General features: G+C 34.3%; 1 protein-coding gene across 1 annotated transcript in view; it reads right to left on the bottom strand.

Moving 5' to 3' along the window:
- Positions 1 to 13954, bottom strand: part of LOC125238902 — a 189259-nt gene that overhangs the window by 84883 nt on the left and 90422 nt on the right. The window contains exon 2 of the mRNA XM_048146390.1: positions 2175 to 2313. Within this exon, the coding sequence (XP_048002347.1) occupies positions 2175 to 2313 (139 nt within the window). The remainder of the gene's footprint in view (positions 1 to 2174; positions 2314 to 13954) is intronic.

Below are 13954 nucleotides of genomic sequence, written 5' to 3'. Positions count from 1 at the left end.
ACTACCAATTTTAAACATATTTACTAAATTATGTTTGTATATTAATTAACTTTTCTGTTTTTTTAACTTGATCGTTTTTTTAACTTTTTTTTTGCAAATATTTTACTTCAAAAAGGGTTTTGTTATATGATCCTGTGAGATCCCGTTTTAAATTCACTTTTATTTTAAAATTTAAACCTTTGGGGAGATAACTGTCAAAAAATTAGCCGCGGATAGCCGCGGATTATAATTATTTTTGACCTTCGAAGTTTATACTGAAAAAAGAACCATTGTCATTTTTTTATGATTAAATTATTTTTTGTTTGTATAAGTTCTCCAATGTACTTCAAAACCTTCGAATGCAAGGCTTGTGACTCGCCAGTATTTATTGGACCATTTGGACCGCATTTGCAGCTTTAGTTTACCTATATCGAAGAAAAGCTCAACTTTTAAAAAAAGGACCTTTTATCTATAACGAGGATCAAATCACAAGCTTTAAACAGAAATTTTGCCCATTTTAAATCGGAAATTAAACAAAGATGGTCTTAAGCTCACAAAAATAGAAGAAATATTCCGAAAATTGAATAAGAAGTGGCTTGGCTTGAAGGGACGTTTGAACTTCCCATTGTGAGTCTGCAGCGCGGTTCTTATGTATATTGTCTTATGCGGTTCTTGTGTCTACATAATAGATCGGGTCGACCGTGTAAATTGTTTGAAGAATCGAGTGAAATACCTATTTCATGAAAAAGAGGAAAACGTGCGGTTTATATTAGAAGGAAAAGTGATAGCATGCTGCACAACACAAATCGAGTTGCGGAAAACAGGAAAACGTGATGCGTCTGACGTACTGAAAGATATTTTGAATTCTCCGAGGCTATCAACTTCTGTTTCTGACACACAGAAGAACAGAAGTTGATATAGACTTACACCGCATCGTCTCAGGGTCTAGCAATGTTTGTGGGTAGCTGCAAAGAAGCTGCAGAGGCACGTTACAAGCACTTCAGAAATTACCAGCAGCAGTTTTGCCAGGAAAGTTTCCAGAGAATCTTACCAAACTAAAACTAAATAGATTGCTACTCAGCTCTGATCCCATCTTAAGCAGTTTAAATAACGCAAGATAAAGCATCATTAATAGTTTTGCCTGAAAAATAGCTATGTTATGTTAATTGCTACGAAACCAAATCCTCAAAATTAATAGTAGTATGCATTATTAATAGACTAATTTAATGTTTAATTAAATAAAATGATATACAAATGTATTTAACCTACTAATAAGCACCTATGTAAATTGTGAACCGCAACATCTCTTTATTAGCAAAGGATGTCTTTGTCTATTTCTATATTTTCTATGTCTAATGTTTTTAGGGTTCCGTAGTCAACTAGAAACCCTTAGTTTCGCCATGTCTGTCCGTCCGCGGATAATCTCAGTGATCATTAGCACTAGAAAGCTGAAATTTGGTACCAATATGTATATCAATTACGCCGACAAAGTGGTAAAATAAAAAGTGAAAATAAATGTTTTGTTAGGGTACCCCCCCTACATGTAAAGTGGGGACTGATATTTTTTTTCATTCCAACCCCAACGTGTGATATATTGTTGGATAGGTATTTAAAAATAAATAAGGGTTTACTAAAATCGTTTTTTGATAATATTAATATTTTCGGAAATAATCGCTACTAAAGAAAAAAAAAAGTGTTCCCCGAGTGTTTAAAATATGAAAAAAAATAATCATAAAAGTAGAATTTGATAAAGACTTCCTAGGAAAATTATTTTGAACTTAATTGGTGTGCAGTAGTTTTTGAGAAAAATACGGAAAACTACGGAACCCTACACTGAGAGTGGCCCGACACGCTCTTGGCCGGTTTTTAATGTCAATAAACTGTTTTTCACACTAAGTATATTTTATTTCATATAATAATACCCATTAGAAGTCATTTCTACCAAAAAATAATTTTGGCCGCGCAGATCGCTTAAATACCCGTATGTGCATTGCATAAAAATTTTTTTTTCTCTTTTTGACTCTATGTATCGCTATATCTTACTTGACTTATATTCTGTAATTTTATCTTTTGCTACACCTCAAGGGGTTTCATGTGCTGTACTGTATATTATGTATAGACTGTATAGTGTGTGAATGCTAATAAAGAAATGAAATGAAAAAAAAATACGCATGAGGTGTGGGGACATTACTCACGCTGCATGTGTATGTGCTGCTTTGGCATCTTGTAGTCGGGCGGGTAGCACTGCTCGTAGAACTCGAGGTCCTGAACGTCGCATACTTCCGGCGTGGGTATGATGAGCCCCGTGCATATTGCCCTCTGGAGGTGGTGCTCCTGTTGACAAGGGAAAATTGCTCATTAGAAAAGTCGTATCAAGAAACCAGAGTCATAGTCAGAGTCACAGTCGTATCAAAGACCTTTAGGCGCTTTTTCCTCACGTGTAGTTATCTTTCGTCCTAAAAATACTGTTTTTTACATTTACATAGTATCTAACAGTTTTGTATGAGGGCATTTTCAGAATTTGGGACCCCCCAATTAGCGTAAGTTGTTAACAAAAATTAACTCACTGTCAGTTGTGTGACGATAATTAAGCATAAAATTTCAAGAAAAATATTGTTTTTGTGTTAATTACATAAACTTTAAGCGATAATCTACATTCAGAATGTGAAAAAAGTAAATTTTTAGACAGATTTTATGCTTAATTGTCGTCACAAAACTTACAGGGAGTTAATTTTTGTTAACAACTTTTACTAATTGGGGGGACTCAAATTCTAAAAATGCTTATGAGACAATTTAGCTTAATATCCCCCCAAGGGTCTTATAAAATCAATATACCCTATACAAAGTAACAAAAGAATCATCATGAAAGGCTAAAACCGAGAGATATCCAAAAGGGAGTATGTTCAAAAGGATAGATATTTTAGAATGGAACGTCTGAAAGTTCTCTGGGGAAATTGGAAAATACTAGCAGAATAGTTATTTCTAGATACCCTTTACGTAATGATTTTCTAAGTGGTTTTCATAGATTAGTCTATTAGAATTTCTACCATACGTTTTTGACGTTTTAAAATAAGTCACTGTAGTAAGGCATGGAGGATATGAAGTGACGCTGTTTAGCGACTCTTATCTTATTGACTCTTACTTGCTAGAAACAAAAAATCTTTTTTTTTCCCGTGATGTTTATGCTACTGAGTAATCTAAAGCCTCCGCCACATATGAGCGTTTTGAGACCGTGGCGTGAGCGGGGCGCGATGAGAGCGTGCCTGCCAGCGCCAAAACGCCCCGCTCACGCGACGCTCTCAAAACGCTCATGTGTGGCGAAGGTTTACGGGTTAAAGGGTTCAATAATTGTATCTGCTTCAACATCAGTATAGTTTACAGTACACTAGACAAATGCCTTTCTTTCCCCAGTTTCCCCCTTTGACAGTAGGTCTACAGTGTGTATGTAAACAAATAGAAAGGATCCCCCAGATAGGGGTAAGTAATGGGGTTCCCCGGAGGAATTTATAGGCGGTTCTGAGCTGGGTTCCGTTATCGGACGCCATGCCATCAATTTTGATGCATTGTTAACTTTAATGTTATCTTTCGAGGGTTCTTTAGGCGCGGTGATAAAATGTGGTTGTCCATCAAGAAAGGGTATTTATGCTATATGTTTGTCTATGAAGCAAAACGGTCCTTCCGTACATTTTATACTGACGTATCATCGCAGCTACGAAACTGTACTGTGTATACTATACCATCCGAACATCTACTAATTCCTTTTCACTACACCAACTGGTAAAAGCTCTCTTTGCTATTCGAAAACAGATAGCAATATTGCATTTTATTCACAAGAGTGCAAAGTAATTTTGATGTCTTAAGCTGGCTGATAGATTTTAACTATAAATGATGATTTTGTATCATAAATATTGAATAAAGTAATGGATTTGATTTTGTTTCATGTTTTAAGGCCGATTTACACCGGAAGCGTATGCGTTCTGAAATTCCTTTTTCGGACTTCGACAAAGTACACCGACAGTATGTCCAAAAGAGAAGTAATACTAGAGAATAGCATACAATAGTCTTGTCGGTGATAAAGTCGATTTTGATTAGCAGACAATAACACTACAATATCAGATTATATGTAAATGTAGAGCTACATAGAACATTCGAATGCATTCAAAAGATCTGTGCGTAATTTCTTTGCTGGTAGTTCCACAGAATATATAATAGTCAAGTTGGTAGTTCAAAGAAGAATTAAGTAAGTATCTATCTAACAAGTTTAATGTTTATATATTAATTATGTATTATATGAGTATATGTATATATCATTCAATTATATTTATGTGTATTTACGTATTATTTTAAGTATGTTTTAGATTTCTGATTTTCTTTTTCTGTTCTTTTGTTTTCAATGCACCGCCTACAATCTTCTCTGCTTTGCCTTAAGGTTGACTGGTAGAGAATGCCTCATGGCATTAAGTTCGCCTTTTGTAAATTAAGTTTGTCTTTTGTGCAATAAAGTTTAAATAACATTTGCTTAACACCCCTGCATACAAATATATCTGCTAAGCCATTAGTTTATCTGACTGTACGTATACATCTGTGATCCTAACTTATCTGACAAGTTCTTAGCTCTATTCCAACGAAATAGGATCCATTTTCATTCCCAAAATGTTAAAGATTCCCCTTGTATTACTAGGTATAGAGCTAAGTGGTAAGTAAGCGAAGTTTATCTAACCTACTGGAACGAATTACGTTTAATCCTAGTAATTTCTCTGGTTAACCTTTTAGGTACAATTAAAAACAACAAAGGGATAATGACTGGCTGTATTTATTAAGGTACAGTCGATAAAAAAGTACTTAACCCATTTCAAAGATCACATTAATGAAACAAAGTTTGTACAAATACAAACTCAACTCAATTTTATGAATGCAGAGATGTCCGATGATTTTTTTTTTTACTTTCGCCAGTGGAAATATTTAAGACCAAAATAGTCTAGGTACTAACATTAAATTTAATGGTTTCCATTTATAACTAAAAGTGTAAGATTAAAACGTTATTAAGGTAAATGGATATTCTCAGAAATCAACGGAATAGTAAATAAGGAAAAAACCTAAGTTTGGCTTGCTCAGGTACTACAATAAATTAAACTTTCCGTAACCGACAATTCCACTTTACTGCAGTAAATTAATTAGGTTTTACAATTTTAGGTAAATTGTTTTAAAACAGAATTGATACCACACAGGACAGGATACTTTCTAGCAATCTAATACGCCCTATCGAAATTGCTGTCTACTTAACTTGGTTTGACTACCATTGTATAGCTCGCGTTAATATTGAAGTTTACATCAGTCTAAGTTATTATTTGTGTACGTTAATATTGAAGTCTACATCAGTCTAAGTTATTATTTGTGTACGTTAATATTGAAGTCTACATCAGTCTAAGTCATACAGTCTAAGTTATTATTACATTTCAGTATCATAAAAACCGTGTTTTATTTCACGATTCCTTTACTTGAGAAACCAATAAAAAAGAACATAGCTTTTATTGTACATATTAGGCAGATTACGCTTTCACAAGTAAGACTACGATTTGTTCATGTCAACGACGCCAAAACATGAGAGTTAGAATAAATAAAGATATTCGCAAACGTGGGACGTTCTAAATTTCCTTCTAAATATTTACGTCAAAACAGGGTACGTAGCCGAATGGTACAAACGCTCACGAAACGAAACGCTCGTAGATCCATCTACATCTGGATGGTGATAAGCAATAATGTGTCAACCCACAAAAACTAAAAAAATGAGATTTTAATGCCATGTTATAGCTGGATTTTTAAACTTCTATTTGCAAAAATGACCTTTTCATTTTGAAAATTTTTACTATCCCAAAAGTAAAAAAATAGGTTAACACAAATCCTATATCGTGTGTTGCCTGTTTTGCATTAATGTGTCAAGAACCTTAACTTATTATAGTAATTGGCAGAAGACATATTTAAATTACAATAATGTGTTATGAGGGTTGACTCAACGATTTTTTTACACTTGACTCATTCTTGCAAAACGCAAAAAATGACATAGTTACCCACTATGAGACTTGAATGATTATTGAAAAATGATATTTTATTCGTTGTTTTATGCTACGACCCGTGTTATAAAACATAAGTCATTATTGTTAAATTATATTCGGGTCATAAATTGTTCGTTTTTGGTGTAAGTACCATGACACTATATTGTAAAATATAACTGTTCATATTAATTTATGTTTGAATAAGTTATGACTTAGTCCATTAGTATATTTTTGCACATGAATGGTAAATTCAGTACGAAATTGAACATTTTAAGTCATGAATATACATATTCGTTATTATAATTTGTAAACATTTTTTACAAGTACGTGTTTATATAAAAATCTAATATAAGCTACTATTTTTTTATAATTACTAATTACATTAAGACGTGTTAATGTATGCATAAAAATATTGTTTGATTTTTGAATACTTACTGAATGGTAGTTTATTTATTATTTTGTTAAAGATATTTTATGTTTTGTTCTTGTACAAGTCATGAGTTATTCATAATTTAAATGACTTAGTCTATTTCTTAGCGTAAAAAAATATTTTGTTGTATATTTTAGATAAGTAGTTTGTTTTTTTTAAAGATGATTATTTGGTTTTTGTAACGATTTTTTGTTGAAAAAGCACAGATAATTTAAATATGTGTCTAGAAATGATCATTACTCTAATAGTTAATTTATAGTATTTTATTCAACAGGCGTTTAAAGGAGGTCAAGAAATATGAGTGGCGTACTTTCCACGAGTATTTTGGAGTCAGTTAAACACCATTGCATACAATACTTTTACAACGACCATGCACTTAGTTTTTAATAGTTTTTTTAAATAATTCTCGCGAAATTCACACTGTTTCCTGTATTGCAAAGGTTTGCACTGTCAGCTCAGCTGCCCAAAGCCTTCCCGCGCACGCACGCAGTATCGTTAATGCAATGCGTTGCCCAGGGACCGGAAAACCCCTTTTTAGGCTTAACTTCATCAATTTGCTTACCCAATCAATTTTCTTACTAAATAAAACGGTAAGCTTTTTTAAAGGTAACCTTTTAAAACGGTAAGCTTATTGAATCTGTTACTTTGAGGTTACCTTAACTACTAACTAAGTTAACTCCGAAACCCTATCGCGATAGGGTTTTTAAAACCTGTTTTCATTGAGTTATGGTAAGCTTTATCCGTTCCTTGTTGTCTTTCTACATTGAAACTGGTTTGCTATAGATAGAGCTTGTCTCAGACGCATGCACTCGAATTTGCGTAGTTATTACCATTTGACATGTACGTCATTTAGTTTATGTATTTGATAGTACAATTATTGACCTACTCGTACTCATCAGTATATTATAAGGAAATAAAATGAAGTAGGTTTTTACAGCAAGCAAGGTTTTATACCTACTTTTAGGGTTCCGTAGTCAACTAGGAACCCTTATAGTTTCGCCATGTCTGTCTGTCCGTCCGTCCGTCCGTCCGTCCGTCCGTCCGTCCGTCCGTCCGTCCGCGGATAATCTCAGTAACCGTTAGCACTAGACAGCTGAAATTTGGTACCAATATGTATATTAATCACGCCAACAAAGTTCAAAAATAAAAAATGGAAAAAAATGTTTTATTGGGGTACCCCCTACATGTAAAGTGGGGGCTGAATTTTTTTTATTCCAACCCCAACGTATGATATATTTTTAGATAGGTATTTAAAAATGAATAAGGGTTTACTAAGATCGTTTTTTGATAATATTAATATTTTTGGAAATAATCGCTCCTAAAGGAAAAAAAAATGCTTCCCCCCCTCTAACTTTTGAACCATATGTTTAAAAAATATGAAAAAAATCACAAATATAGAACTTTATAAAAACTTTCTAGGAAAATTGTTTTGAACTTGATAGGTTCAGTAGTTTTGAGAAAAATACGGAAAACTACGGAACCCTACACTGAGCGTGGCCCGACACGCTCTTGGCCGGTTTTTTACTTTTAATTTTTATTTATTTTGAACTTCACTATCAGTCTCATAAAAATAACTATAACAATGCATGTGCTCAAAAAGTGCGTTTACAATGCATGTGATCGAAAAGTACGTTTTTTACGAAGCAAAATCGTGCAGCAAGTATTAGTAGGTACTTTTAAAGTAGTACTTTTCCATACTAGTTCTTTTTACTTTAAATTTTGAACTTCACTATCACTCCCATAAAAATAGCTATAACAATGTATGTGCTCGAAAAGTGCGTTTTCTATAAAACAAAATCATGCGGAAAGTAGTACTTTTCCGCACTAGTGTTTTTTACATTCCAATTTTATTTAAATTTTGAAGGCCACCATCCGTCCCAGAAAAATCGTTCGGAAAGTTGTACATTTTCGCACTAGGGTTTTTTACTTTTTTTTTTTAATTATGAACTTCGCTATCAGTCCCGTAAAAATAGCTATTATAATGTATGTGCTCGGAAAGTGCGATTTATATGTAGCAACATTGTGCGGAAAGTAGTACTTTTCCGCACTAGCGCTTTTTACTTTTCAAATGTTTTTAAATTTTGAACTTCACTATACGTCCCAGAAAAATCGTGTGGAAAGTAGTACTTTTTCAAACTAGTGCTTTTTACTTTAATTTTTTTTTATTATGAACTTCGCTATGAGTCTCATAAAAATAGCTATTATAATGTATGTGTGCTCGAGAAGTGCGTTTCCTATGAAACAAAATCGTGCGGAAAGTAATACTTTTCCACACTAGTGCTTTTTATTTTACTTTTTTTTTACATTTTGAACTTCACTATCCGTCCCCGGAAAATCGTGCGGAAAGTAGTACTTTTCCGCACTAGTGTTTTTAGGGTTCCGTAGTCAACTAGGAACCCTTATAGTTTCGCCATGTCTGTCTGTCCGTCCGTCCGTCCGTCCGTCCGTCCGTCCGTCCGTCCGTCCGTCCGTCCGTCCGTCCGTCCGCGGATAATCTCAGTAACCGTAAGCACTAGAAAGCTGAAATTTGGTACCAATACGTATATCAATCACGCCAACAAAGTGCAAAAATAAAAAATGGAAAAAAATGTTTTATTAGGGTACCCCCCCTACATGTAAAGTGGGGGCTGATATTTTTTTTCATTCCAACCCCAACGTGTGATATATTGTTGGATAGGTATTTAAAAATGAATAAGGGTTTACTAAGACCGTTTTTTGATAATATTAATATTTTCGGAAATAATCGCTCCTAAAGGAAAAAAAGTGCGTCCCCCCCTCTAACTTTTGAACCATATGTTTAAAAAATATGAAAAAAATCACAAAAGTAGAACTTTATAAATACTTTCTAGGAAAATTGTTTTGAACTTGATAGGTTCAGTAGTTTTTGAGAAAAATACGAAAAACTACGGAACCCTACACTGAGCGTGGCCCGACACGCTCTTGGCCGGTTTTTTACTTTTAATTTTGAACTTCACTATCAGTCCCATAAAAATAGCTATTACAAAAGTGCGTTTTCTATAAAGTAAGATCGTGCGGAAAGTAGAGTACTTTTCGGCACTGGTACTTTTTACTTTTAATTTTTTATTTTATTTAGGACTTCACTATCAGTCCCATAAAAATAGCTATTACAATGTATGTGCTCGAAAAGTGCGTATTCTATGAAGCAAAATTGTGCGGATAGTAGTACCTACTTTTCCGCACTAGTCACTAGTGCTTTTTACTTTTAATTTTTTTTTAAATTTTGAACTTCACTGTCTATCCCAGAAAAATCGTGCGGAAAGTAGTACTTTTCCGTACTAGTGCTTTTTACTTTTTTTTAAATTTGTTACTTCTCTATCAGTCCCATAAAAATAGCACTGTATGTGCTCGAAAAGTGCGTTTTCTATGAAGCAAAATCGTGCGGAAAGTACTTTTCCGCACTAGTGCTTTTTACTTTTCATTTTTCTTTAAATTTTGAACTTCACTATTAGTCCCATAAAAATAGCTATTAGAATGTATGTGCTCGAAAAGTGCGTTTTCTATGAAGCAAAATTGTGCGGAAAGAAGTAGGTACTTTTCCACAATATTCACTGGTGCTTTTAACATTTTTTTTTATTTTGCTTTTAACTTTAACTTAACTAATGACTGGGACTGATAGTGAAGTTAAACTTAACTTTAACTTCACTATCAGTCCCATAAAAATCGTGTGGAAAGTAATACTTTTCCGCACTAGTGCTTTTTAATTTTCAATTTTTTTATGTTATTTTGAACTTTACTATTATAAGTCCCATAAAACCAATGTCTTTCAAATTCGAAAATTGTACTAACATAACTTTTAATTTTAATAATTACTAAAGTATTTTGTCTTATTATGTTTTTTTATTTACTCGCACAATGCAAAGTAAAGCATTGTTTGAAAACTTTGAAACATGTGCGCAAAGATGATTTCCGAAATTCCGACTCGTATCGGCTTATATGACACTCATCAGAAATCACCTACTTTCCGCACTTGTTGCATAAATAGCTATTTTGACATTTTTAACAAAGCCCAATTGAGAAGATGTTTTCAATTATCTAATCGTAAGATATCGATATAATTATTTGCTTTGTTCTTTCACAATATTTTTTTTAGTTAGTTCTTTACTAAAATTTGCTCTCGAGTATGAGCGTCTTTGCTGAGATGGTCCGACGGTCAAACAAAAGGTTGATCTTTAAAAAGCTAAAACTAGAATTGTTCGGAAACGCACAGGTAAGATAGATAAACAATAGAACGACCCGGCGCGCGCTACGAATGCATTCAATGTCAAAACACACTATGATAATTCAGGTCAGTTATGTTTTAAATTTTAGTGTAAGGTTTTAAAGTCCAATATTGTTTGAATCGACATAAAACTACGTTATTTGAATCGACATAAACTTGTTTAGAGACGATACGTATGAGCTTGTACTCGCTATGGTTATTCAATAATAAGTTGAATTTCAATGTGCGCAGAGATTAAAGTTGCTTAAACGGTTTAATAATTAAAATGATAGGGTAACTTTTAAGACTGGGTTTTGGTTTTCGTTAGAGGTTATTTAAGTTAACTGTATCAGATAGGCTTACCCTATCAAACAGTCACCCTTACAAAAGGTTACCATTATGGTTGGGGTTTTTAAAACAACTTCTAAAATAAGCCTATGAAAAACCCCGGTTATGGTAAGCGGTTCCGGTCCCTGGCGTTGCCATGATTACAGAACCAAACAATGCGTTTTCAGTTTTTTCGATACGCACAATCCTGTAAATGACGAATAACAGTTCGGGAGTAGAAAAATCATTAAAAGGTTTGATTAATAAATAATGTATTGATTCCTACATGACGACCGGTCTGGCGGAGTCGGTAGTGACCCTGCCTGCTACGCCGCGGTCCCGGGTTCGAATCCCGGTAAGGGCATTTATTTGTGTGATGAGCACAGATATTTGTTCCTGAGTCATGGATGTTTTCTATGTATATAAGTATTTATATATTATATCTATCGTTGCCTAAGTACCCACAACACAAGCCTTCTTGAGCTTACCGTGGGTCTCAGTCAATCTGTGTAAGAATGTCCTATAATATTTATTATTGTTTTATTATTTATACCTAATAACATAAGTGACCATGACTGATATGTTACTTAACACTTATAAAGTTAAAAATATGCATAGGTAGAGTATTTTACAATAACAATTTATGTGCTTTAACATGTTTATTTAAGACTCATAGATATTTTTAAACAATTAGCAAAAGTGGGTTAAGTATCATAACACAGTCTTGAAAAAGTTTGACGTCGTCGAACAATTCGCAATAAAAGAAAAGGGCATTATTTCGTCAAATTGAAGTTTGTTTTGAAATTAAGCTACAATAATCACTACTACTGAACGTATTATAGCTGAAAAACACAACAATCTATATAAAAAACTATTTTTTTTAAGAGAAACACAAAAAAATGTGAAAAAATCTTTAGACGCCATTTTCTCAAAATGGTTGGCGTGTGGTTTGACACATTATTGCTTATCACCATCCATCTATCGCTCTTGCGTATTGGATAGCCCAGACTACCTTTCGCGGCGTTTCGTTATCGTTTCGTTGTCTATTACTTTTGCTTATTTTCTGTTTACTATCGTGGTCTCAAAGTAAGTACACCAACCCACACTTCACACTATATACACTTTATACACCTACACACTACACTATTCCACAAAACTCTCATTTTGAAGTTCTACGTCGTGCAAATGGTAATATTTTTCTAAATAATCTAGTGGTCTCTCTGTTGACTTCCTATGTGGCTGTTTTCCGTATGTATTGCAAGATATCATACCTCCCAACCATGTACCCATGGCTACCTTAAACCTACTGCATGATATTGATAATACTTATAAGATTAACTGCCACACTTTGTCATACCCAGAAGAGTGCTGCGAGGTAATGTCGAAATTTAAATTAAAAATATTAAGTCTGAATATCAGAAGTTTACAAAAGAATTTTAATACGTTTCTCGTTATTTTGAAACGTACGGGCATAGATTTCGATGTGATAGTTTTATGTGAATGTTGGATTAATGTGCATTCCATTATCTATCAAATTCAAGGTTATTCATCTTTTAACACTACTAAATTCATAAATAAGTCTGGCGGAGTAGTCATATATGTCAATAATAAGTGGGCCCCAGTTAGTAAGGAGTTAAAAGTTGATGATGCTAACTGCTTACTCGTAGAAGTACCCAATGCCTTCCAGGTAGTGGGGGTGTACAGATCTCCGAGCTTCCATAACATCGATCCTTTCATTTCGTCCCTAGACTCCGCTCTTAATTCCATCTCTTCTTGCCCCTGCCTTGTTTTTGCCGGAGACCTAAACATAGACATACTAGATACGAGCAGTATTCATTCTAAGTCATCCGAATATCTTTGTTTGCTGGCAGAGCACGGTCTTCTTTCTTGCATACATACTGTGACTCATAAAAAATCGTGCCTTGATCATATTTTTATTTCGGGTAATTGTCAAGCTGAATCCGTCGTCTGTTCCACGGATCTAACTGACCACGACATCACTATGGTAGGTATCTCACCTAAAATACGAAAACAAATCCGTGCTGTCCGCACTAAGACTTACATTGATTTTACCTCAGTGAGATCGGAACTAAAATCTATTGACTGGAACCCAGTCTTACAAAGTTGCAACCTTGCCGATGCTGTTGAAATTTTTTCCACTAAAGTTTCTACCGCGGTAACAAATAACTCCAAAGTTATAAAATTGAGTCGGTCCAAACTCATCCTTCAACCATGGATGACCCCCGGGTTGCTTAAATGTTCCAAGCTTAGAGATAAACTCCATATGGAATCCCGTAAAGACCCTTTTAATAAGTACAAATTGTTAGTATATACTCGCTACCGAAACTTTCATAGATCCCTTCTCAGAAAATTAAAGTCTGAATATGACAATCAAGAATTAGCCAAGCATAAAAACTGCCCTAAAAAGCTATGGAACTCAATTAGACGTATCACACATAGCAATGCAACCTTTAAGTCCTCTGACGATCTCCTTAAAATGAAACCCACAATTTCCGAGTCTCTTGACGTATGTAACACGCATTTCTCAACAGTCGGCTCAAAACTAGCTGAGGTTATACTTCAGAAACTAAACACCAGTCAAGAAAACCTAGCGTCGAAAGTAGTCACTGCGAAAAATAATAGCTTCTCTGGCTCCTTTTGTATTGAACCTACTGACCCGAACGAAGTTCAAAGTCTTATAGACAGACTGGACATTAACAGTGCCGCTGGTCAAGATGGTGTTAGTAACTTACTTTTGAGATATATTGGTGATATTGTATCTCTCCCACTTTCGTCGATATTCAACCTTAGTTTCGCATCTGGCTCGTTCCCCCAGGATTGGAAAACTGCGGCAGTAGTTCCAGTACATAAAGGAGGGCCTACTAATACTCTGAACAATTACCGTCCGATCTCACTTCTTGGAGCTTATTCCAAAATACTCGAACG

The sequence above is a fragment of the Leguminivora glycinivorella genome, chromosome 24 (assembly GCF_023078275.1).
Source record: "Leguminivora glycinivorella isolate SPB_JAAS2020 chromosome 24, LegGlyc_1.1, whole genome shotgun sequence".
NCBI lineage: Eukaryota > Metazoa > Arthropoda > Insecta > Lepidoptera > Tortricidae > Leguminivora > Leguminivora glycinivorella.
The sequence above is the reverse complement of the archived record's forward strand: the minus strand, read 5'-3'. Positions and strand labels throughout refer to the sequence as shown.